At 35.9% G+C, this 26,659-nt stretch overlaps 1 protein-coding gene across 3 annotated transcripts; it reads left to right on the top strand.

The window, feature by feature from the left end:
• The first annotated feature begins 22,160 nt into the window (after nucleotides 1–22,160).
• LOC147628526 (high mobility group B protein 7-like) lies at nucleotides 22,161–24,543 on the top strand. Of its 3 annotated transcripts, none has more exons than XR_015268196.1 (9): nucleotides 22,161–22,359; nucleotides 22,843–22,925; nucleotides 23,012–23,078; nucleotides 23,169–23,291; nucleotides 23,392–23,449; nucleotides 23,549–23,593; nucleotides 23,696–23,837; nucleotides 23,931–24,017; nucleotides 24,117–24,543. XR_015268196.1 is itself a non-coding variant. In XM_086814186.1 (9 exons), the coding sequence occupies exons 1-9, from the start codon at nucleotides 22,253–22,255 to the stop codon at nucleotides 24,141–24,143; spliced, it is 678 nt and encodes a 225-aa protein (XP_086670312.1). In that variant the 5' UTR covers nucleotides 22,161–22,252; the 3' UTR covers nucleotides 24,144–24,543. The 3 variants fall into 3 exon arrangements, 2 of the variants coding, with proteins under 2 accessions (XP_086670312.1, XP_086670311.1); XM_086814186.1 differs by having other exon boundaries at nucleotides 23,172–23,291; nucleotides 23,754–23,837; XM_086814185.1 differs by having other exon boundaries at nucleotides 23,754–23,837.
• The last annotated feature ends 2,116 nt before the right edge of the window (nucleotides 24,544–26,659 follow it).

Here is a 26,659-nt window from a genome sequence, read left to right as displayed (position 1 = left end):
GCTGGATATACGTGGGCAAGGCCCTGAGTGAGGGACCCTGCTTCGCGCAAGAAGTGCTACTTCCGCTGCTAGCACCCCTGAATTCGTTGCGCGGTGGGGACAGGGATCTTTCAAAAAATGCATGGGAAGTTACATCCATTATCCCCCAGATGAAGTGGGAATGTATCAGTATGGATTTTATTACTGGACTACCTTCAGCGCAATCAGGTTACAACTCCATCTTGGTGGTAGTTGACAGACTAACCAAAGTTGCCCATCTGATTCCAGTAAAAGAAACCTACACTACAGTGGATATGGCCAGAGTGTTCCTCAAGGAAATCTTCAGATTGCATGGCCTACCCAAGAGAATAGTAAGTGATCGAGATCCCAAGTTTACATCAAGATTCTGGACTGCATTCTTCTAAGCAGTAGGAACTTTCTTGGATCTCAGCATAGCTTACCACCCCGAGATCGATGGTCAAACACAAAGGGTGAACCAAGTAATCGAAGATATACTTTGGTCATGCTGTGGGTGGCAGGGAACCCAAGAAGTGGCTAAGCTATCTGCACCTAGTCGAATTCGCCTACAATGCTTCTTATCAACGAATTATCGGAATGAGCCCTTTCAAAGCTCTGTATGGACAAGACTGCCTAACACCATTAACTTGGTCCGATCCATTGATTAGGGTCGAGATGTCCAGACAGATGCTTGACGACATGGAGCAGCAGATGCAGTCAATCGCAAGCTGCCCAAGATAGACAAAAGCTATATGCAGATAAGAAGAGGTTAGACAGAAAATTCGAGGAAGCAGATATGGTCTTCGTTCGAGTATGCCCCAAAAGAAGTTCTCTATCTCTTGGGAAGTACAAGAAGTTATCCCCCAGATATTGTGGGCCATATCTGATTACAAAGAAAGTAGGGGACTTAGCCTATGAACTTCTTCTTCCTCCTCATCTCAAAGTACATAATGTATTTCATGACAGCCTACTTAAGAAGTATGTACCAAGCCCGAATCATGTGCTTAATGATGAACTCTTAACTTCTTCAACCCAAGGGTAGATGGAACTCCAACCTAAAGAAATCCTTGATGTTCGAGAGAAGGTTTAATTCTAAGAGAATTATTAGTCAAATGGAAGTTCTATCCTTTTGAAGATGCCACCTGGGAGAAAGAAGCCGAACTGATGCGGGATTACTCCCAGTTTGTGAGATGAAGACATCTCGCGTTTTTCAAGTGGGAGAGGATGTAAGATTCCTCCCCAGCTCCTCAAGATGTCCAGTTTCTTCCCCTGTAATCCCCTTTTTAGAATAATAAGAGTTCTTGTTTCTACCTGTTTTGACCTAGAGAGAGAAAATATTCTAGAGAGAGATAAACTAGTTTTTAGATATCTTTTCATGGAAAAATATCCCTTCTTATTAAAATAAATTTTCTCGAAACAAAGTTTAAAAAGAAATTCCTAAGGTGCATTAGAAATAAATTATAATGCGCACAAAAGACCTTAGCCAAAGGGTTTAGATTTTCTAAAATTTTTGGATTAAGGTTCTTATGGACCAATAAGATTAATCCAAATGTAGGGAGGAGGAGGTAAATTGAAGAATAAAAGAAAAACCCCCCAAAAATGAGTAAATGCTCACATAAGATGAAGAGTGGACTAAGGACCAAAGAAAACAATTTAAAAAATTAATTCTGACACCTCAGAGTGGGGATCTCCCCTCATGAAGTAGGAACCTTTTTCTCATTACCCCCAATTTTAAATCAATAAAATGAGATATTTCCATTTCTCCTCTCTCCTATTTCAAAACTAGATCCAAAAAGTAACCTGAACTAACCCAAAAATGGTCAAAAATTGACCAAATTGATCTGGAAAATTCTAGAATTAGTTTACTTGGTTAGAGGCTCACTTTTTCCTATAAATAGAAGCCTCCCCCTTTGTAAAAGCCTAATGGTATTTATGCACTGTTACTCTACTCCATCTACATTGATTTTCTTAATAATTCAATTATTTTTGGCCTAATCCTCTTCAAAGTGAATTGGTGGTCACTCTTGCTTCAAACAAGAGTAGAACCCTCAATCCCTCAAGCCAAAGGAGAGCTTACAAGCTCCATGTAAGCTAATTTTCTTACTTATTTACAAATTTTAAATCTATGGTTTTCTTGATTTTTATGTTTTGCAATTAATTGAATTAAACTCAAATGCTATGCCTTGATGAAAAGGCCACCCCCTTCTCTTCTTTACATTCTAACCTTTCTCAAATGCTATGCCTTGATGAAAAGGCCACCCCCTTCTCTTCTTTACATTCTAACCTTTCTCAATCCTAGAAATATTAACTAAGGGATTAATTAAACTCTTCTGATTGTTTACTCTCTTGAATTTAGAAAATTGTGTAGATTAGAGTTCTATGAATCTAATTTGGGTTAATTTAAGTTAAATAAAGAATGATAAAAAATGAGAAAGGGTCAACCATACAAAGGAGGTTATGGCAAAATTTTCCAAAATTTTATGGAAAAGAAAGTTTGTTTTTATGTATTCCAAAAGAGTAATTCCCACCATTTTTGAATCTAAAAGAAATATTCTAATTAATCCATGTACATATTCAGCTATGAATATGCATGTATATTAATTATTAAAATTAATTTTTATACATAGAAAGATGCATAAAGGAATTTTTTTTATTAAAAAAGTGTTATTCTTATTAAATTTAATTTCTATGCATAGGAAGATGCATAATGGAAATATTTTTATTGTAAAAGTGTTATTCTTATTAAATTTAATTTCTATGCAAAGCAAGATGCATAATGGAGATGTTTTTAATTATAAAAGTGTTATTCTTATTAAAATTGATTTTTATGCATAGAAAGATGCATAATGAAAATTTTTTAATTATAAAAAAGTTATTCTTATTGAATTTAATTTCCATGCATAGAAAGATGCATAATGGAAATTTTTTATTATAAAAGTGTTATTCTCATTAAAGTTGATTTTTATGCATAGAAAGATGCATAAAGGAATTTGTTTTTATCACAAAAGTGTTTTTCTCATTAAAATTGATTTTTATGCATAAAAAGATGCATAATGGAAATTTTTTAATTATAAAAGAGTTATTCTTTTTAAATTTAATTTTTTATGCATACAAAGATGCATAAAGAAATTTTTTTATTATAAAAGTGTTATTCTCATTAAATTTGATTTTTATGCATAGAAAGATGCATAAAGGAGTTTTTAATTACAAAAGTGTTATTCTTATTAAAATTGATTTTTATGCATAGAAAGATGCTTAAAGGATTTTTTATTAAAAGTGTTATTCTTATTAAATTTAATTTCTATGCATAGAAAGATGCATAATGGAGTTTTCTTTTATTATAAAAGTGTTATTCCCATTGAAATTGATTTTTATGCATAGAAAGATGCATAAAGGAATTTTTTTAATTACAAAAGTGTTATTCCTATTAAATTTGATATTATGCATAAATTGATTTTTTTAAATAAAAGTCTTATTCCCATTGAAATTGATTTTTATGCATAAAAAGATGCATAAAGAAATTCTTTTTATTTTAAAAGTGTTATTCCTATTAAATTTGATATTATGCATAAATTGATTTTTTTAAATAAAAGTCTTATTCCCATTGAAATTGATTTTTATGCATAAAAAGATGCATAAAGAAATTCTTTTTATTTTAAAAGTGTTATTCCTATTAAATTTGATTTTATGCATAAATAGATGCATAAAGAAATTCTTTTTTTTAAGTGTTATTCCTATTAAATTTGATTTTATGCATAAATAGATGCATAAAGAAATTCTTTTTTTATATAAAAGTGTTATTCCCTTTTGAAGTTGATTTTGATGCATAAACAGATGCATAAAGAATTTTTATATCAAAATTAGAATTCTCTTAAATTCTATGTTTAAATTCTATGAGTAATAAATGAATAATAAATACTCTAAGAGAGAAATTTCTATCGTTTTATATTCACACGGTTTGTAAAAAGAAAATTGAGAAAATCTATCAAGATCGAATTATTCAGACAAATGATCAATTTATTCCTCATTGGAATTCATAACTAATTTAGAAATCAATTAAGTGTATATTCAAAGAAAGAAATTCAGTAAAATAGTAACTGAATTATCAAACCTTTTCGAGAAAATTAGTTCAGGGAAAATCTTATTCGACTCAAACCTTGAATCAGACTATGACCAAGATCAAACTCTTTCGTCAGTTTCGAGGAAAGAGATGTGACCAGTTTAGAAAAATACACTCAAAACTCCCGCCAAATCTGAGACTAAGTTTGAGACCCTTCGAATTCATCTGTGGATCAAGGTTCAGAATTAGAGGAATTCTGGTATGAAATTCAAAATACTGATCAAGAAATTTTGGGGATACTGATTCAAGAAATACTCCTTGTATTCAAAAGAAAATCAAACTGAAATTGGTAATTTAGAGTAACATAAATGAGCAAAACTCAGTCTCAATTCGGGGTGTGTGCCTGGTATGGAATTCATAGTCCAGACAACCTTCTGTCTACCTCCAAACACACAAGGCTCCAATGATTGCTGAAACATTTAAAACCAGAGTTAAAAACAAGACATTAAATCCATCAAAATTTTAAATAATATCAAAAAATATGTATATTTACCTTGATTCATATGGAAAAATAATCGTGTTGACTTCCCTGAAGTTATAGTAGGTAAACCATCTTCTTATGTTATCCGGTGGAGTACTTTTGATCCTTAACAGAGGAGCCAATTGAGAATTAAGAATAAAAACTTCAGTCTGGGACTCTGCAAAGGGATCTTACACTTTACCAAATTTCCAAATAAAAAAATAAACATTAACACCAGAAATTATCAAACTTGAAGCAAACAAATACATTAGACTTAGATGAAGACAATCATACAAAATAGAGTCAGATATCTAATCTCTCTCTTGCTTCAGTATATTTAGGTCCACCAAGTTGAGACTAAGTTGTCTCTCCCCATCGTCTAGGGCTACAAAGACATATATACCATTATGAAATTTTAACAATTCATGTAAATTAACAGCATCTAATTATGCAGTTTCCTTCTGGTACAACTTGTCCCTTGAAAGCTCAACCTCTGTAGGCTTCTCCATGGCCATTGCATTCTTCTGCTTCAATGCTTCCTGCTGTAACCTGGCCTCCTGTTCAGCCCTAGCTCCTCCTGTTCAGCCCTAGCTCTTGTATTAACTTCATGTGTAACCTCTGTGATCTTTATGTCATCACTCTGCTTCCTAACAGGGGGTATCACAAGAATATCTCTCATTTTACGATCAATTATTTCGACAGGAAACATAATGTAAGATTACTCCCTCCAACTTCTGAGGTGTGTAGGTGTAAAAACCTCCCCTTTTGATCTTATAATTATTCCCCTCTCAGAAATAAAAGAAAGATCCTGTTTTACCCTATTTTGGCTAGGAGAGAGAAAATGTCTAGAGGGAGGTAATTCAAAATTGACATATTTTTGGATATAAAAATCCTCCTAGTGTCTAAAATGATTTCCCCTGAAACAGAAATTCAAAAAAGATCAATTGGAATTAATTGAAAATACGTAAAAAGGACCCTAGCCTAAGGTTCCAAATTTTCAAAAAATTTTGAATTATGCTCCAATTAAGGTTCCTATGGACCAATAAGATTAATCCAAATGTAAGGAGGAGATAAATTGAAGAATAAAAGAAAACCCCCCAAAAATGAGTAAATGCTCACATAAGATGAAGATTTGACTGAGTACAAGGTTTATTAGTTAAAAATTAAGAGATATTTAGAGGAGATGATGCATTTTTGACACCTCAGTGTGGGGATCTCCCCTCATGAAGGAGGCGCCTATTTCACAATGAGAATCCTTGATCTCTCATCAAGGTAATCTACCCATCATTTGATTGATTATCCAACTAGATTGTTGGTGATTTCGGTCAAAGGAAAACTAGTTTAATTCAACGGTAGTCTATTCTTTGTATTTATGAACTGGAATTGGTCACTCACGAAGTTTTTGCTTGATTCAGATCGAGAGATGGACAAGTAGGTTTACTATCCGTCCCTCTCATAGACTAACCAAAATCATTCGGTTTAGTTCTAACAAGGATTTTCTTCAGATAAACATCTATTTTTGGGTAAATACCAATTTAGTGATTTAACCACCTAAAATATCTAAAGATATTCTTTCTACCATTTAATTTCTCAACCTTAATTCCCTAGGTAGAATTATGGTGAAAATTTCTCTTTTGTCATTAAAAATTAATTCAAATCTTTCTCTACTTAAATATCATAAGAATTTCTCTTTTAATTAAATATAATTATCCATTTTTTTAAAGAAGCTTAAAATTATTTTTTCTCATTTAATGATTAGGTTCCAATTGTCATGGGAATTCCTCTTTTATCATAAAATGAATTTATCTAAAATTCCTCTTCAAATTAAACAAAAATATGCATTACTCCAAATATACCAAGAATTTCTCTTTTTCCATTTAAATGATTGAATTTCAATTAAGATGGGAATTTCTCTTTTATCATTTAAATTTATTCATGCATAAAATAATTTTAACTAAAATTTCTCTTAAAAATTTAATAAAAATATCCATTAATTTAAATATGACAAGAATTCCACTTTTCCATTTAAATGATTGAATTCCAGATATGATGGGAATTCTTCTTTCATCATTTAAAATTCATGAATAAGAATAATTTATCTAAAATTTCTCTTTAATTTTAAATAAAAATATTTGTTATTTTAATATACCTATTTTACTCTTTCTCCATTGAAAATACATGGATCTCCATTATCATGGAAATTTCTCTTTTATCATAAAAATAAAATTACTAAAAATTTCTCTTTTTCTCTAATTAACTATTTATGTATAAATATTAAAAATTAATTTTCCATGGATATGATGAGAATTATTCTTTTAGCATAGGATGACTAATCCTAGAATATGGTAGGAAGTCCTATTTTCACATTATGCATAAAAATGATTTAAGTATTAATTTTTAAAAATTGTACCATATCTCCGCCTGCTATTACTGATAATTTTTAATTATTCTAAAAAGAATAAGACTTAGTAATACAATTATGATAGACTAACTATCAATAGATCTAAATCCTATTTGTGGATCTAAATCATAAGTTCATCGTAACTTATGTAACATAAAAGCATTAAAAAGCCATTTCTTTAGCCTCTAGCTTAACTAGCATAGAGTTTGATTTTAGAATTAAGAATTTCTCCATGAGAAGCATCATTTGAATAGAGAATTGGTCATAGGAATGACCATTCTTTGGGGGAGAGAGAGATGAACTTCATTTGCATTGAAAAACCATTCATTTGAATACTTCTCAAGCTTGAGAGGGGTTGAGAAGTGAAAACATTTAGAATATTAGAGAAAAAACCATAAAATCACATCTTACCTCTTAATTTCCTTGCTTCTCTATTCTTAGAAGAAGTCCCCAACCAATCAATTGGTTAGTATGTTGAGAGGAAAGCTCCAAGGAAGGTTGAAGAGAGAGAGAAACTCCAATCTCTCCAAATTGTAGAGGAATTTAAGGGGATAATAGAAAATATGCTTATTTTAATGTAATATTGGCATGGTCTAGTTCACAGATGAGAATACAAAAGAATGAGGGTCTTTTTATAGGTGAGGGAGGCCACTAACTGAGTCCAACTAAGTTCTAGAATTTTCTAGCTTCAGTTTGGCTGAATTTGGACAAGATTTGGACTAGTTTAGCTCCCATTTTGATCTAGTTTGATTCAAGAGAGAGGAGAGATAAAAAAATATCTTAATACTTTTGAATTAAAAACTAATTCATATGAGTGAAATAGGTGCCTCCTTAAATTCTCTCCCTCTCCTTACCAAGGTGTCAAAAATGTATCATTATACCAAAATATCTTTTTTTTTAGTAATATCCCATAGTTTTTAACTAATAAACCTTGTACTCAGTCAACTCTTCATCTTATGTGAGCATTTACTCATTTTGGGTATTTTCTTTTATTCATTGGATTTGTCTCATCCCAACACTTGGATTAATCTTATTGGCCCATAGGAACCTTAATTGGACCATAATCTAAAAATTTCAAAAAATCTTGACCCTTAGGCTAAGGTCTTTTAAATCATTTTTAATTCATTCCTAATACACCTTGAAAAAATTATTTTAAATTTCTATTTCAGGGAATTATATTTTTGATAATAGGAGAATTTGTTTATATAAGAATATCTCAATATTGAATTACCACTCTCTAGAATTTTTCTTCTCTCTAGACAAAAACAAAGAATTTGTTTATATAAGAATATCTCAATATTGAATTACCACTCTCTAGAATTTTTCTTCTCTCTAGATAAAAACAAAGAAAAATAATATTTTCTTATATTAAAAAATAGGAAATAAATACAAGGGATTGAAGTAAAGCTTATTCATCATTGAGGTTATAAGGAGGAATCTTACATCCTCTCCCACTTGAAAAACGCGAGATGTCCTTATCTCGCAAAGTGGGGGTAATCTTTTGCCAATTGTTCTTGTTTCTCCCAGGTGGCGTCTTCTAGAGAGAAGAACTTTCACTTTACTAATATTCTCCAAGGACTCTACTCCCCTGAGAATCTTCTCCCAAAAGTTCAGGGTTTTCTTCAAGTTGGAGTACCATTTGGCGAAATAAATTGTTCATCAAGCATATGACTCGGGTTGGGTACATACTGCTTAAGCAAACTGACATGGAATACATTATGTACCTTGACATGGGGAGGCAGAAGAAGTTTGTAGGCTAGATCGCCCACTTTCTTTATAACAGCATATGGCCCACAGTATTTGGGAGAGGGAGCTTCTTGTACTTTCCTACGGATAAGGAACTTCTCTTTGGTTGTACTCGAATGAAGACCATATCTAATTCTTCAAACTCTCTCTCTGATCTCTTTTTATCTGCATACTATTGTTGCCTATTTTAGGCTGCCTTTATATCTTCAGGGATTGATTGCATTTGCTGGTCCATTTCATCAAGCATTTGTCTAGTTATTTCGACTCTGATCAATGGGTCAGACCAAGTCATTGGTGTAAGGCAATCTTGCCCATACAAAGCTTTGAAACGACTCATCCCAATGCTTTGATGATAAGAAGCATTGTAAGCATATTCGACCATATGCAAATGGCTTAACCACTTCTTGGGTTCCCTACCACAGCATAACCAAAGGATATCTTCTATTACCTGGTTCACTCTTTCAGTCTGGTCATCTGTTTCAGGGTGATAGGCTGTGATGAGATCCAAGAAGGTTCCTACTGCTTCGAAGAATGCAGTCCAGAATTTCGATGTGAATTTGGGATCTCTATCACTTACTATCCTCCTAGGTAAGCCATGTAATCTGAAGATCTCTTTAAGGAAAACTCTAGCAACATCCACTGTAGTGTATGTTTCTTTCACTAGAATCAGATGGGCAACTTTGGTTAGCCTGTTAACTACCACAAAATGGAGTTGTAACCTGAAACAATGACAAAGTCCATACTACTTCATCTGAGAAATGTCTAGAGGCTGCAGTTTCCCTGGCATCTTGACTCTCTCTGCCTTGACTCTCTGACACATTAAGCATTTCCACACATGATCAAGTACATCCTTTTTGAGTGGTGGCCACAAGAACCTTTTCTTCACATACATATAGGTTTTTATATACCCTGGATATCTAGCTATCAGGCTATTGTAAGATTCCTCCCTCTAGCTTTTGAGGTGTACAGGTGTAAGAACTTTCCCTTCTGATCTTATAATTATTCCCCTCTCTGAAATAAAAGAAAGATCCTGTTTTACCCCGTTTTAGCTTGGAGAGAGAAAATGTCTAGAGGGAGGTAATTTAAAATTGAGATATTTTTAGATATAAAAATCCTCCTAGTGTCTAAAATGGTTTCCTCAGAAATAAAAATTCAAAAAGAACTTTCCAATGTACAATTGGAATTAATTGAAAATAGGTATAAAGGGCCTTAGCCTAAGGATCCAGATTTTTAGAAATTTTTGGATTATGGTCCAATTAAGGTTCCCATGGGCCAATAGGATCAATCCAAGTGTAGGGAGGAGATAAATTGAAGAATAAAAGAAAAATCCCCCCAAATATGAGTAAATGCTCACATAAGATGAAGAGTGGACTAAGGACCAAAGAAAAGAATTAAAAACTGAATTTTGACATCTCTCCCCTCATGAAGTAGCGTCTTTTTCTCATCATTACCCCCAATTTTTAATCAATAAAATGAGATATTTTCATCTCTCTTGTTTCAAAACTAGATCTAAAAAGTAAGTTGAACTGACCCAAAAATGGTCAAAATTTGACAAAAATTGATTTGGAAAATTCTAGAATTAGTTTGCTTGGTTAGAGGCTCACTTTTTCCTATAAATAAAAGCCTCCCCCTTTGTAAAAGCTTAATGGTGTTTATGCACTGTTACTCTACTCCTGTCCTGAGCCATCTACATTGAATTTTTTTAATAATTTAATTGTTTTTGGCCTAATCCTTTCCGAAGTGAATTGGTAGCCACTCTTGCTTCAAACAAGATTAGAACTCTCAATCCCTCAAGCCAAAGGAGAGCTTACAAGCTCCATGTTAGTTAATTTTCTTACTTTGTTTACGAATTTTTAATGAAAAATCTATGGTTTTCTTGATTTTTTATGTTTTGCAAATGTTTGAATTGAATTCAAATGCTATGCCTTTGATAAAAAAGCCACCCCCTTTTCTTTACATTTTAACCTTTCTTAATCTTGGAAAGATTAACTAAGTGACTAATTAAACTCTTCTTATTGTTTACTCTCTTGAATTTAGAAAATTGTGTAGATTAGAGTTCTATAACTATAAATTGGGTTAATTAAGTTAAATAAAGAAAGATAAAAATGAGAAATGGTCAGCCATACAAAGGAGGTTATTGCAAAATTTTCCAGAATTTTGTGAAAAAGAAAGTTTGTTTTTATGTTATTCCAAGAGAGTAATTTCCACCATTTTTGCATCTAAAAGAAATATTCTAATTACTCCATGTACATATTCACCTATGAATATGCATGGATATCACTGATATTAATTATTAAATTTGATTTCTATGATTAGAAAGATGCATAAAGGAATTGTTTTAATTATAAAAGTGTTATTCTTATTAAATTTGATTTCTCTGCATAGAAAGATGCATAAAGGAATTTTTTTTAAATTATAAAAGTGTTAATCTTATTAAATTTGATTTCTATGCATAGAAAGATGCATAAAGGAATTTTTTTTATTAAAAAGTTTTATTCTTATTAAAATTGATTTCTATGCATAGAAAGATGCATAAAGGAATTTGTTTATAATAAAAGTGTTATTCTTATTAAATTTGATTTTTATGCATAGAAAGATGCATAAAGGTATTTTTAATTATAAAAGCGTTATTCTTATAAAAATTGATTTTTATGCATAAATAGATGCGTACAGAAATTCTTTTTATTTTAAAAGTGTTATTCCTATTAAATTTGATTCTATGTATAAATAGATGCATAAAAGGATTTTTATTTTATATAAAAGTGTTATTCCCATTGAAGTTGATTTCTATGCATAAATAGATGCATAAAGAATTTTTATATTAAAATTAGAATTCTCTTAAATTCTATGTTTAAATTCTATGAGTATTTGATAAATGAATAAATAAATACTCTAAGAGAGAAATTTCTATCGTTTTATATTCACACGGATTGTAAGAAGAAAATTCAAGAAATCTATCGAGATCAAAATATTCAGATAAATGATTAATTTATTCCTCATTGGAATTCGTATCTAATTTGGAAATTAGCTAAGTGAATATTCAAAGAAAGAAATGCAAAATAGTAACTCAATTATCAAACCTTTTCGAGAAAGATAGTTCAAGAAAAATCTTATCCGACTCGAACCTTGAATCAAACTATGACCAAGACCAAACTCTTTTGTCAGTTTTAAGCAAAGAAGGTGTGACCAGTTTAATACACTCAAAACTCTTCCAAATCTGAAACTAAGTTTGAGACCCTTCGAATTGATCTATGATGTGATAAGATGTCATGTGAATCAGATAGATGTGAATGAATGGATGGATGGGATGTGATGTGAATAGATGTGATGAGATGTCATGTGAAGCAGATAGATGTGAATGAATGAATGGATGTGAATGTGTATGTGAATAATGGATTTGGATGTGTATGTGATGAAAATGGATGTGAATGTGTATGTGAAAGAATGCATGTGGATGTATGTGAAAGAATGGATGTGGATGTGTATGTGAAAGAATGGATGTGGATGTATGTTAAAGAATGGATGCGGATGTGTATGTAAAAGAATGCGTGTGGATGTGTATGTGAAAGAATGTGATGTGATGTGACATGAATATATGTGGATGTGAAGTGATAGATATGAATGTATGGATAGATGTGGGTAGTCGTACATGTGAACGATTAGATGGATGTGGATGAATGAGATGAGATGTGTATGAATGAGATATGATGTGGATAGATGTGATGTGATGTTATGTGGATAGAATGTATGTGATGGGAAGGTGATGAGAATGAATGTGATGGATATGAATGAATGTGATGTGATGGATGTGAATGGATGGAGGTGATGTGATGTGAAATGGATAGATGTGAGTAAATGAGATGTGATGTGAATCGGGATGTGAATGAATGAGATGTGATGTAAATTGGGATAGATGTGAATGGATGATATGTGATGTGAAACGGGATAGATGTGAATGAATGAGATGTGAGGTGAAATGGATGTGATGTGGATCGGGGTAGATATGAATGGATGAGATGTGAATGAATGTGATATGATGAGATATGGATATGGGTAGATGCGAGTGCATGAGATCTGATGAGGATAAATGAGGAAAGATATGATGAGATGAAAATGATGTGATTGGATGAGAATGGGAATACATATGAAATGGATGTGGATTAAATAATGTGGATTGATGTGGAACAATGTGGAAAGATGAGAGTTTGTTATAGAAATTGTATTTATGACCTGTTTTTAAATGATTGTTTTATGTCAAGAATGCTGGGGAAGCATTTTGATCGTCTTGTGAATGAGGTCGTGGAGACCTAACTGATAAAGCTGCAACAGTTGACGGAGAGTCAATGGAGGACCTCTCGCGTAGCAAGGTCGGCCAAGGTCTTGACCATTTAACTGGTGAGCTTTCGGTACGGTGGATGAGGGACCAAGGAAGCGGCCTATGAGTGAAGCGCTAGGTGACTTGTGAAGGATCCTAGAGGGTGCTGACCATACGGTGCTCGGCGCCGAAGATACCCACACGTGCGTCGGGGAAGATATTTGTATCAAGATCTTGCTGATCTTCAATGGAGATTCCATTTTGATTTTTATAAGTGAATATATTGCCGGGTACTATGAGCTAGGAACTATCAAAAAGGTCCCTAAGTGGACAGGTGGTGAGCGTTCTGGTTGCCAATGATGCCATAGGTACACCGATGAAGGAAAAATTGAAAATTAGGATTCAACTGGATATTTTGGAGGATTAGGATCAGTGATACTATAGTTTCATTATAAGATTATCTTAAAGACAGCTGAATCTGTGAAAAAGGTAATTTCATATTGGGTGTGTAAGTGGTGTGACTAGTTTTAAGTTTGCATGAATATCTAGCTAGGGGGCCTGGGAACTCTTTTCCTTGGTACCCGGAACAAAACCTAACCAAATTCTTAAATGGATCACATCACTACAGTGGTTGGGCGGTTGGCTAACGCACGGGACTAGATGGGGTTAGGCTAGACTGATGGATCCCAAAAATGAGACTCAATTCTGTTATGGTACAATAGATGAAGTAAATCCCAGATAAAAATTGTTCTATGGAAAAGAATCGACGGTGCCTCTCAATGAGGAAAAAAGCGTTGGTCTCTATGATCCAAGTGCAAGTCTTTTCCTTGATTTGACTATAGGACTTACGGGTTTGGTCAGATCAGTTTAGTTAGTTAAGGCTCTTAACTACGTTAGAGTAAATATATCGGAGGAATTGCCCGTGCTTTCTAGGTGAGGGAAGTTTTTCTAGGTTCGGTTTTGGAAAAACCGAGGGATTAGTCTCTTGCCCGGATATACGTGGGTGAGACCCCGAGTGAGGGACCCTGCCCTGTGCAAGAAGTGCTACTTCCGCTGCTAGCACCCCAGAATTCGTTGCGCTGAGAGGACAGGGATCTTTCAGCTATCATGGGATTCTCTCAATCGAGATTAGACTATACGTTTTTCTCATCTCCAATTTAAGGTCAACTAATAGGCACAAGTGCGGTGCAATATTTAAATGAAGGTGTGACTCTTGGTTGGAGAAGGCCTTGGTCTCTTCTCCATAAGCTGGACCGCCAACGTCAAGGCGAGATCACATTGGTCCAGTCCCCGGAAGCCCAGTGGAAGGGTGAGGTGAGGTGCATCCACTTAGATAGCATGGGGAGGTCGAATGACTGCGGCCACGTCAATCCACCGCTAGCAATTGTCTAGCTTCTGCTACCAACTGAAACCCCCACCAGTTTCATTTCATTGGGAATCCTTTGACGGGTTCACCGTCTTCTGACTTTACCTACTAGATAATAGATAACCGATTTACCTACTAGATAATAGATAAGATGAATGATTTGGACTAGCCACTACCTGCAAGCCACTAGAAGAGATCTTTACCTACTAGATAAGTAGCGTTAGTCGCTAGATAAGTAGTACGATCTGGACGGAGTACTGAAAGACTAGATAAGTCGTGCTAATCGCCAGAATTCATTGCGCTGAGAGGACAAGGATCTTTCAGCTATCATGGGATTCTCTCAGAATTCTTCCCTTTATTCCCTCATCATTGGGGCACATAGCCGATTATTATAATACATGCATCCTTCATCCAATTTGTACCCAAGAACTCGACTCATTTCCTGAGGAGTCTTGCTTTCTTGCATCAGAATGGTAGCAATAGGGGAAAAGAATTTGTCCTACATGATTTTCTCCCTTGCTTCACTGATTAATGGATTTGAAACCATTGTAATTGCAAGGAAGGAGGTGAGTGCATCTACCCCACCACATTTTCTTTCCTCGGTCGATACTTAATTTCAAAATCGAATTCCTCTAGGGTCTGCATCCATCTCCTTTAATGCATGTTGAGATCCCTTTGGGTGAAGATCCACTTCAGACTTTGATGATCTGTCATCAAGGTGAACCTCTGTCCCAAAAGATAATGTCTCCAAAACTTCAGAGCATAAACTACTGAGAGTAACTCCAAGTCATGGATGGCATAATTTCTCTCATGTGTTTTGAGTTTTTTGGATTCATAGGCCACTGCATGACCTTCTTGCATAAGAGCACCGCCTAAGGCAAACCCACTAGCATCAATAACTACCTCAAAGGGTTTGGTAAAATCTAGCAACTTAAGGACATGGTTGGTTACTAAGGCTGTCTTCAACTTGTCAAAGGCACTCTGACACATTGCAGTCCACTGAAAAAGAGTACTCTTCTTGAGAAGGTTAGTTAAAGGGGATGCTATCTTAGCATACCTGGGTATAAAGATCCTATACCATTCGCTTAATCCTAGGAATCCTCTGACTTCCTTTACTGTCTAGGGTTTTGGCCATTCTACAACTGCTTGGATCTTTGCGGGGTCAGGAGAAATCTCGTCTTTTAACACTATGAATCCCAAGTATTCCACCTGGTCAATAGAGAAAGAACACGCTCTTTTTTGCAAAGAGTTGGTGTTTCCTAAGGATTTCGAGGACCTTGTGCACATGATCTTCATGATCTGCAACATTCTTTGAGTATACCAAGATATCATCAAAGAAGACAAGAATAAAATCATCCAAGTATTCTCTGAGAATATCCTGCATAAGACGATTAAATGTCACCAGGGCATTAGTCAATCCAAACGGCATGAGTGTGAACTCATAATGCCTATAGCGCATATTGAATACTGTCTTTAGGATGTCATGCAACTTAGTTCTTGGCTCTTCTCGAAGTCATGCTCTTTGGTTCCTTGTTGATGTTGCCCTCCCCTTCATCCAAGCCAACAATGATAACACTTATTGAATCAATACTATGTTCTCATCATGTGAAAGCATAATGATGGATATCGAAAAACACTCATAATACATTCTTCCCACACGAGACATTTTCTCTAGGATTTCCTCTGCATCCGAAAAATGAATCCTATCCTCCACAACCTCACTCAGGTTCTTCATATGTAGAAAACACATGTACATACCTTTGCTTTTTCAAGTGCTTCTTTAGTGATGCAAAGTTTATCTTGAAGCTACCGCTCTTCTTGTTCTTGTGCATTAGGGGCCATGTTATTTGTTGTATGCATCATGGTGTGGTATTCAATTGCACCTTCAATGCAATGCAAGATACACTTTGCCTCCTCTACCTTCGTCGTCAATGTACAAAGAGCCAGCAATGCAGCTTCTTTGATGCACTCGTTCTTCAGTAGAATGTTATCCAGTAATGTCTACACGTGACTTGAGACCGCCACCTCTGCCTCATATAGGCTACCTTGTGAGACAAGAGAGTGCATGCGTCCTGAGATAGTGTTACACCCATAGCTCATAGATGACATCGGTTGTACACCTGCCTCAAACATCCACTGAGTTCTTTTTTTTGTGCAATCACCATCGACACTTATCTTCTTAACAACCTACTTAGCAACAAATATGGCCCACTTCACATGACCAGTGCAGACCTAGTAGTAGATGTAGCCTCAGGAAAATTAAAGGCCCACAGAATAGTTTGAGGATGTAGTTTGGTAAACTTCTTTATATAATGTATACAAGGGTAGGTAGTGCTCATGCTTTGTCTTTCGCAACATCACCTTCTTGTCTTTCTCGAGGAGCTCTAAAAGCACTCCTAGCCAATGCTTTGGTGGCACCTCATTGGGAGTCAGATGCCTTGAATCCTCCCCCTCAAGATCAAAACCATACACTCTGGAAAAATGCTCTAAAGTCCTACAAAATTCTTTCAATGGCCCTATCTCTAACTTCAGGTGGCAAAACTTGGTGGGTGCCCGCCTCTCGCATGCACAGAAAAAAAGGTTAGACAAGCAAACACACTCTCCTTGTCTCTCATATATTGAGCTCAAGACCACTGACATCTATGGTCCAGCTTGATTAGCAAGTTGATGAGTGATTTGAGCTAGAGGATTAGAATGAAATTAGCTCTAGTTGCCCGGCAGAGCACTTTGTGAGGAGTCCCATGTTGTGGGCTGTGCATTGCCTTGACCACATGCACAACACACATACACCTGCACACATTTGTGAGGGGTCCCACGCTGTGTGTGTTTGTGAGAGAGAGAGAGAGAGAGAGAGAGAGAAGGGTCACCTTTGTATCTTCACCCACTGCTGCTGCCCTTCGAGTTAGCCATCTACGAAGATGCAAACATTTTAACTATCAGTGCAGGAGAGGTAGTGGGGAAGAGGAGAAGAGAGGATATCTATTGACTTTGAGTTTTTCGAATGAGACAGAGTGCAGGTAGAGAATGCATGCGAAAAAAAATAATTACCCCACCACTTTCAGTTATCCCCCACTATCTTTTCTGTTATGTACATTTTCTTTTCTTAGTAGTTCATTTGCAAGTTGCAAACCACACCCCAAAAACCACTATTTCTAGTGTACCACCTTACCATGCATCTACCCTGAAGAATCTACTAAAATAGAGCCGATAATGACACTAAGGTAAAACCCATCACCCTTTTCAATGTATGGAGATTATTTTATCAAAGATATCTTGCAAAAACAACTTTTTGTAAAGATTATAAAGATCTCATGAGAGTGGGAAACCCGATGTTATAGCCAAAGCTATTTTTCAAGGTACTCATGTAGGTAACACCCTTTAATCTGACAACACGGCTCATGTAGGTCGTCATACCCTTTAATCTAACAACGTGGCTCTTCCTAGAGGCTTATAGTGTAGCTCCTCAAAGCACCATATCCTATCAGAGAGCCTATGCTAGAGTGGGAGGAGTTAATCTCAATGGCAAGAGAAGGCAGCACACTATGAGAGAATGTGGCTATTTCAACAAAGCTTACAAATCCACAACTGTACGATTTTCTTGAGATCCATTTAGTCACATACATGATTACATACTACTATAGGAGGTGAAGAGGAGCACCCATTAGAAACAAATGGAATGTATTTCAAGATAGAGATGGATGAAGCCAAGACTAGGATTGAATACTTTGACATTCAACCAGAGTGATGAAAGGCATTCCTCACCATCCCAAAATATGAAGCATATATATGTGGTCATTTTATGCCGACACAGCAGGTGGAACCCCTATACATGCTGATCAAATGAAACTCATCCCATCAATGTTTACCAGAACAAAGGAGGGGGACTCCCATGCTTGCTTTAACTTTCAAGCAAAGTTTGATTGTACAGGGAGTCAAAGGAAAGGGATTCTATTATGGATTAGAGTGTGGAGGGAAATTCTTGACCCCACTATGGTAGCTGCCTCTACCGCTTCGTAAATCTCATTATAGTTCATTGGATCAAAAAAAGGAAGTAGGGAGAATTTTATGTTAATCTTCATGTGATTAGTCTTAATCTCTCTCTAGAATTCTCATTATGGTTAAACCATGAGGTTAATTCTAGTATGTAATCCTCCATAAACACTAATAAGGAATTGGAGCTAAGTTATTTAACCTACAACCTCAGGTTAATCACTATTATTAAGCTCTACTCTCTCTTATTAGCATTATATCCTATCTTTTACATTCTATAGGAACCCCTTATCAAAGGATCAAGACATTCTCCCTTCACAAGGCATCATTCTCCCCTTAAACTATCACTTGGATAGCTACTAGAGGAGAACTAGGCACTACAAGTGAAAATGATGGGGTGAAAATGCATCATTTTTAAGGTATAATCCTATTGCTATCAGATGTCTTTTTGTTTGGGGGAAATCATCAATTCAACCTCTCTGCTCTACAAATAAACCTAATTCCTGAGAGGGCTGGTAGTTTTGGCACACCCAGCAACATGCCTACAATGGTAAAAATTGTAGAAAATGACCCTAGCTGTGCTTCTAATTTCCACTCTATGCACAAACAGGGAGTGCTTCTGCCATTTCCATGGTTAAACCTTAATTCTCTACTACTAAGCTTGGTTTATATTGGTCAATTCAAACCTAACTCACTACTATTTCAAGTTCCATCATCATTTGTGGGTTCATTAGAGAGATTGAAGTGCTTCAAGTCAAATAGCATAAACACCAAGAGACTATTCTAATCATTGTTAATCTTGCATTAATCCTCTATTCATTGTTAATCTTGCATTAATCCTACATACCAATATGCATTTGTATGATGAAGGAAACTTTGGAGTAGATACATAATAAGTACACCACTATTGTAAAGGACAAGATACTGCCTTGAGACACATCATCTCAAAGCTACGACCTTCCCTCTCTCTTTCACATGGCTACCACAATGAAACTAGAAAAATTTAAAGGGCTTCCACATTTGGCAAACTAAGGTCAGTTTTATGCTCATGAAAAAATGCTTATGGAGCATAGCTTCTAGCAAGGAGAAAAAGCCTTATACACAAGATGCTAAGACCATATGGATGGCCAAAAATGAAAAGAGTCTTGTTGTCATTGCCTTAGGACTTAGTTATCATTTCATCCATCATTTTGATGGAAAAGAAACCTCTTTTGAGGCATGGGAAGAGTTAGAAAATCTCTTTGGTGTTTAAACTAAAAGTTTAAAGATATTCTTGCTCATTTAGTTTTTTGATCTTAACATGAAAAGAGAAGACTCTCTTGCAAGAGATTTAAATCACATGAAAAGCCTTAAATATTGCTCAAGTTGCAGCAGGTATCAAACTTACTATGGAAGAAGACATTTGCATTGGTTTATTCCTTAAAAATTGGCCACAAGAAGACTATGGTAACATAGTTACTACACTTATAAATTTACCATCTCCAAAACTAGTGGACATAACTACATCTTTGACATGTTATAAGGATGGAACATGTAGCAGGTGGTTGGATGTTAACCCCATTTTGGGCTTAACAAAGGCACTCCTACTATACACGAGAGTGGCCGAATAAGTGTTATATAAATGGCACTATAAATGTTATATATATTATGAGAAAAGCTAACAAATGACCAAGTTTGATAGATTAGGAATAAGTTTAGGTTCCCAAGTGTGAATAAGGGCTAGTTGTATATACGTGACTTTCACATGAGAGTTGAGACTCGAGAGTAAAATGCATGAATCTTGGTGCATGTGCCAATTGATTCTTGCTTATCTACTTGCTCTTATATTGTATGAAACCGAGTAGAGTGCCTAAGTGAGAGAGAGTTGAGAGTAAAGTGCATGAATCTCGGTGCATGTGCCTCTTGTTCATTGTGTGAGAGTGAGTGAAGTGAGTCCTTGTGTGTGAGAGAGAGACACAGAGAGAGAATTGAGAGTAGAGTGCATGAATCTTGGTACATGTTATTGTGTGAGAGTGAGTGAGAGTGAGAAAGGTGAATCGTTGTTATAAGAAGGAAAATTCGGGTGCTTGGAACTAGCAACCACTACTGGTGCTTGGAGGTCAAGGAGATCGTAAGCCAAAAGTGAGGTAAGTTTCCCACAATGGTTGTTGCTTATTCCACAGATTGCTAGAATGGTAGAGTTTTTGTGAGGCTAAGAATAAGCCATAACAATAAGAGCAAGGTATTCGCTCACCTCCATAGGTTCCATTCTCTTCTCCCTTATCTTCTCCTTAGCAAACAAAAATGTTGAAGTAATGCTTTATAAGATTTAAAAGTTTTACTTAGTTATTTTTATTTTTGAAACTAATCTTGTTGCCCTCTTCTTTCTTCTTTTTTTGTAGGTACTTCCTTCGTTTTCTCAAGTTCTCTTCTATTAAGGTAAGGCCCCTCACTCTCCCATTATCCTATGCTCTTGTAATGGCTCTCTATGGTAACCCTAACGAGGATCTATTTTTTAAGTTTACCCTAACTAGTCTTAATGTCTGTATGTCATATTTTGCTTGTAGGTTTGCTTGATCGGCGGACTCTGTTTAGGCTCTCTAATCTCCAACCACAAACCCATGGAGACGTATTTCTCTTTGTCCTTCGCCTCAAAGAAATATTTTTTCCGCACTCTCAAGCACCATAGACTTTATTTATAGAGTTATGTATGCTCTATGTATGCATACATTACTTACATTGAGCATACATAGAACTTTGTATGCTCTATGTACACATACATTGAGCTATGTATTTATATATAGAGCTATGTATGCATAGATAGGGCATAAACATAGCATACATAGCTCTATGTGTGCATGCATGGAGCTATGCATGCTCTATGTGTGCATGCATAAAGCTATACATGCTCTTTGTATGCATAAATAGAGCATACATAGCTCTATGTATGCATAGATAGAGCATAAATAGCTTTATGTATGCATAAATAGAGCTATGTATGCTCTATTTATGCATACACCGAGCATGTGTAGCTCTATGCATGCATACATATCTCTATGTATGCATAGAGCATAGCACATACATAGCGCATACATAGAGCTATGTAGAGCATACATAGAGCTATGTATGCTCTATTTATTGGATAGACGGGTGGATGGTAGAAAATTGTCAATAAGTTCTTAGGTCTCTACATGGCTCTTATGTTTATGTGTGCAACCTTCTTCTCCTTTCCCTTTTGATCCTTCTAGTGATTGTGTCTTGAAGTTGCAACATGGTCTTCTCTCAATCAAACTTAAATTCATAAAAAGCGGTCTTTGATACAAAACCAAGCCTCTCACCCCTCAATACAAAGTGATACGCATGCTTGTACCTTCCATGACAAGCATGCATGTACCTTTCATCTCATGATGTGAGTTTTCTTCTAAGCGTGGTTGATGTAGCTCTCACTTCAGTTAGCAGTTAGCGCATGAAACGTTGCTTGTTGCATGCTTGTAAATCCTCTTGGGTAGTTCACTCTAGGTTGTATAATTGTAGGTCTTAGAGCAGTATGTAGAGTAGGGACCAAGCAATCGTGTCACTTCTTAGTCCTCACATTTGCATGCTCTAAGATGACCTCGTGAAATCCTTAGTGTTGAGGAAACTTTTATTCATGAACTTACGGAGATTGGGCATTTTGTTTTTTCAATTTGAGAAGGATAGTTTGAAAAGTTAGGCTAAAGGAGTCCCAAACCACGGATTGATGACATGGCAGTTGGGTTGAATTTGATGACGAGGCGTCCCCTTGCATGTTTACTCTCACCCCTGTTTTCTGCTTTCATTTGTTTGCTCTGCTGTTGTGAGCTTTCCCACCTTTCTGTCTTCTCTGTACCTGCCTGGATATGGCGAGGACCATAACCATCGTCAAGAACCAGCCTCCGAAGGCTCGCAAGCGCATCGATGTAGGCCTTCCCCCCAACCTTAAGCACGGCAGCGCCTCCACACTCTGGTAAACGCATTTTTCATTACTCTTCCGTTTCCTGCCATCGCTTCCCGCCATTCTTCATGCTCTTGAACCTGTACGGCATTCTGTTCAGATCTGCCGTTTCTATGTTCTCTGCTTTTCAGTAGCACTTTTAAAATCAAACGACAACAAGGAAAGCCTCTTGTATTGTGCTGTCTTCCGATAACATGTTGCAATAACGTAGGAGTTAAACTCGAAAAAAAAAAAAAGACGATTCTCTATTTTCTGACCTCTAGTTTTGTGCTCTACTCTCAGATGTTTAACAAACGGAAAATACACGTTCCTAAAGCTCTTTGTTGTTTTTTAATACGATGCTTTTGTGAAAGAAACGTTATTTTTGAAGATGCGCTTCGAGAAACGATGACTTTCTTTCGATCATTTGTTTTAACTGTGGTCTACCTCGATTTAAGTCTGCGAATACTATTGTGGTTTAGTCTTCTGCCATAGCTCTAATAATAACTGTTTCAGCGATTCTTGCAACAAGGACATTCCTGCTGCTAAGGTTGATATGCACGATTGCAACCAAGACGCCAAGACTTCATCGATGCTCGGTGTGCTTATTGTTCCTTTATCTCTGTATTCATGCTTTGTTTCCGCCGCATTGAGCCTGCTCATTTTGTTCCTCTGGTTTCTCCAGCAAAGCCTTCGGAGACTGCTATTGAAGAAACCGTTTTTGCGAAAGGAAAGACTGAAACACGAAATAAGTAAACACAGTAATTAATACTGCTTGAAAGTTTGATTCACCAAAGCTTTTCTCGGGCGAGGTCTTAAATCCTCTCAATTCAATATACTAGTAGGAAAACACAGAAGAGGAAATCAGCTAGCGGAGCGGCTGAAAAGGCCGCCAAACCGAAGCAAGTGAAGGAGAAAGATCCAAATGAGCCAAAACGGCCTCCAACTGCTTTCTTTCTTTTCATGTATGATGTTTTCCTGCTTCTACCAAAGTAAATTATCTTGCAGGATCTGGCTTTTCTGTTCATCTAGCATACCTTGATATACTCAAAGGATTGATTGCAGGAACGAGTTCAGGAAGGCTTACAAGAAAGCTAATCCAAACGTTAAGGGTGCAACTACAGTACGAAGCTAACTTCGCGTGTTCAGTTTGAAAGTCTTTACTTTTGTGGTATTAGAAGTATCCCTTAATTAAAAAAATCAAAATATTCCGATGTATCAGGTCTCTAAAGAAGCCGGTGACCAATGGAAATCTATGTCTGATGAGGTAAATATAATTTACTAGTCAAGAGGCAGGCTAATTGTCAATGCAATTGTTTCAATGTTTGGTTTATGTTTTGATTTTTATGGCCGGATGCTTTCGATGTAGGCTGCTATCTTCTCAAGATGTATGCATTTTGACAATCTTTCCCTGAGCTGCTATATAGGACAAAGCACATTTTGGCAAGAAATCCGCGGGCATGAAAGAGGAATACCAGAAATCGGTAAAGACTTACAAATCCAATGGAAAGGTGACTTTTTTAGTTTCTTCCAAGCAACTTAATCTGCTCAGATCCCTAACGTTTCGGCAAACCTTAGCACGGGTTCCTGTTTACCTGTTTCAGGAGTCACTCGAGTTTACCATCATCAATAATGTTGATGAACAATGCGATGGAGCCGAGGAATCTTCCGATGAAAATGCTGGCTCTGCAGTCTGTTCCTCATGCCTAAAGTTCTTTGGCCTTTCTCAAAGAGAATTTCATTGCATTGACTTATGGCTTTTAATCACATAACCTACTTCTGTTTTGCAGGAGAGCGTCAATGAGGCGGAGCAGTAGTCGATCTGCTTCTTCTGTGACGAATAATAAAAAACTCTATTTTGTCAAAGGAGTGTAGCAAGGCAAATTCTTGCTGCAACAGTTGGATCGTGGTTTTATGTTGTATATAGCTCAGTTGTATACAGAGTTATAGAGTCCTTAGGAGTATCCTTGCGCTATCCAGCGCGTCTAAGGCAGTCAGCAGTATCCTGAAAATTTTGCACCATTGCCGTTATGCATCATTGATCTTGTTCTCTGCTGCCGCATCCTGTAAAAACGGAGGTCTTTTTAATTTGAATCATACAGAGAAATGTAAAGTTTACAGTTTAAAGGCTGGTTTTCGGGTTCGCCTGAGTACACGTTTACTCATGATCTGTTTCTTATTTGACGTCTATATCGTTATGGATTTCTGAAATTTTGATGTGGCTTTCTAGCTTATGGAGGCTGTCCCTTGTGCACATTATGTGATCCATCTTGTAATTACTAATATTATTTTGGCTTAAATTCCATCAAGATCTTTCCCTCGTTAACTGCTTTGCGTTTTTTCTCGTGTCCCTCAAGGCACTAATCTTTGCCGATCTGATTTTGCGAGACTGATTTACAAATCCCAATGAATTGAACGCTTAAAGAAAACGTGAACAAGACTATACGGACTGTTGGCTTTGTGATGCAATTTATGATTCTTATGTATAGAGCTGGTGCTCATACTTCATTGGTTCTCTGCATTTTCACCTTCTTTTGTTGTAATGGATCAAGCGTGTATGCCTAAGAATATAAGTGTTATGTGGTTTGCGCTCCATTTCCCCTTTATTTTCTCCCCCTTCCGTCTCCGTCTCCATCTCCCTTCTCTGAGCTATCTAGGCAATGAAATAGATGTGTTGTGCTTATAAGCCGATACATGTCCCGCTTGTGTAGTTCTAGGAAAACATTCTAAAGGTAATTACCCTGCAAAATATTTTTCAAGTCAGAACTGTGCAGTATACCTACTCTTCTATGAAAGATTTCAAAGGTTATTATCAATACGCGACTACAACGCACATCGTTCTTTAGGTCAGGGCATTTTGCAGTTTACATACTTTTTCATGGACGATTCATAATCTAATGAAGTTTATTGTCACGACTCACAAGTCTCCTTTATGCGTAAGGTTTATTCTTTTATTGTTGACATGATTAGGCTAACACGAAATGCAGATGATTCCAACATTACTAAGGGTACACCGAAAATGCAGATGATTCCAACATTACTAAGGGTACACCGAAAATGCTCAACTCTCACAGGCCACTTGTGCCGTTTAGGTTTACTGGGCTGCATTAGTTTACTAGTGTTTTCTTTTTCATCTGTTTTTATTGAATTTGCACTAGTTTACTACTGTTGTCTTTTTCATCTGCACTAGTTTACTACTATTGTCTTTTTCATCTGTGCTTATTTTACGTGTATGCTGTCTTTCATAAGCAGCCACAAAATTTCAATTGCAAGGTTCATATTAAAACTCCCTTTCTATGTAATGAGACTCAAAATGAATATTAATTTTCTTTGGAAGGGCAATCTCCATTGAAAGGATACGGTATCCTTCAACCTCTACGCCTGACTGTCTTATTGCCTCTAAAGTATTGGATTTGTCAGTTGATTTATGCTGTCTTTCATAAAGCATCGTGTCATTTTACCATTGCCTTAAAGTATTGGATTTGTTGGTAACTTGCATGTATCGTGCCATTTTGCTGTATCCTTCAAACTCTAGGCCTACTGTCTTATTGCCTCTAGAGTATTGGATTTGTCAGAGTTGATTTACATGCTTTCTTTTCATAAAGCGTCGTGCCGTTTTCCCATTGCAACAAAGGATTGGATTTGTTGGTTACATTATGCTTTCTTTCTTTCATAACAAGTGTCTGGTGGGTCTCCACCACTCTTAAGCCTGCCTTCAGTGGGTCGATTGTTGACTGGTGTATATACGTGTTTACGTCTATGACATATGTACATGTATCTAAAACATACGCATATAGAATACATGTACATGTATATAAAATATACGCATATAGAATACATGTACACGTATATAAAATATATGTATATAGAACTAAGACATACACAAAACATGCACATGTACATAGAATACACATGTACATAGTATATGTATACACATATATGCATAGACGCATACATATACACGCTCATATAGGTGAGTACGTACACACATGCTATTTTTTTGAGGTCTTACATATGCATGCAAAGAGTTGCCATACTATAGATGTATCAAATGTTTTATGCTACATTACACAGAAACTTGTATCCATCATACAAAAAGCATATTAAAACCACATATTTTGCATAGAAATCTCGGTATAATTGTATATGACTCTTAATCAAATGTTTTATGCTACATTACACAAAAACTTGTATCCATCATACAAAAAGCATATTAAACACTACATATTTTGCATAGAAATCTCGGTATAATTGTATATGACTCTTACTTCTCAAATATAATTATGAACTCAACACACACACTTCTCTGTCTCTGTCTCTGTCTCTGTCTCTG

Source organism: Cibotium barometz, chromosome 19 (genome assembly GCF_041138505.1).
Source record: "Cibotium barometz isolate CiBa-2024 chromosome 19, ASM4113850v1, whole genome shotgun sequence".
NCBI lineage: Eukaryota > Viridiplantae > Streptophyta > Polypodiopsida > Cyatheales > Cibotiaceae > Cibotium > Cibotium barometz.
The sequence above is the reverse complement of the archived record's forward strand: the minus strand, read 5'-3'. Positions and strand labels throughout refer to the sequence as shown.

Coding starts and splice junctions, on each gene's coding strand:
- LOC147628526 (XM_086814185.1), top strand. CDS start 22,253: ATGGCGAGGACCATAACCATCGTCAAGAACCAGCCTCCGAAGGCTCGC. Junction 22,360..22,842: donor GGCAGCGCCTCCACACTCTG/GTAAACGCATTT, acceptor TAACTGTTTCAG/CGATTCTTGCAACAAGGACA. Junction 23,292..23,391: donor ACTGCTTTCTTTCTTTTCAT/GTATGATGTTTT, acceptor GATTGATTGCAG/GAACGAGTTCAGGAAGGCTT.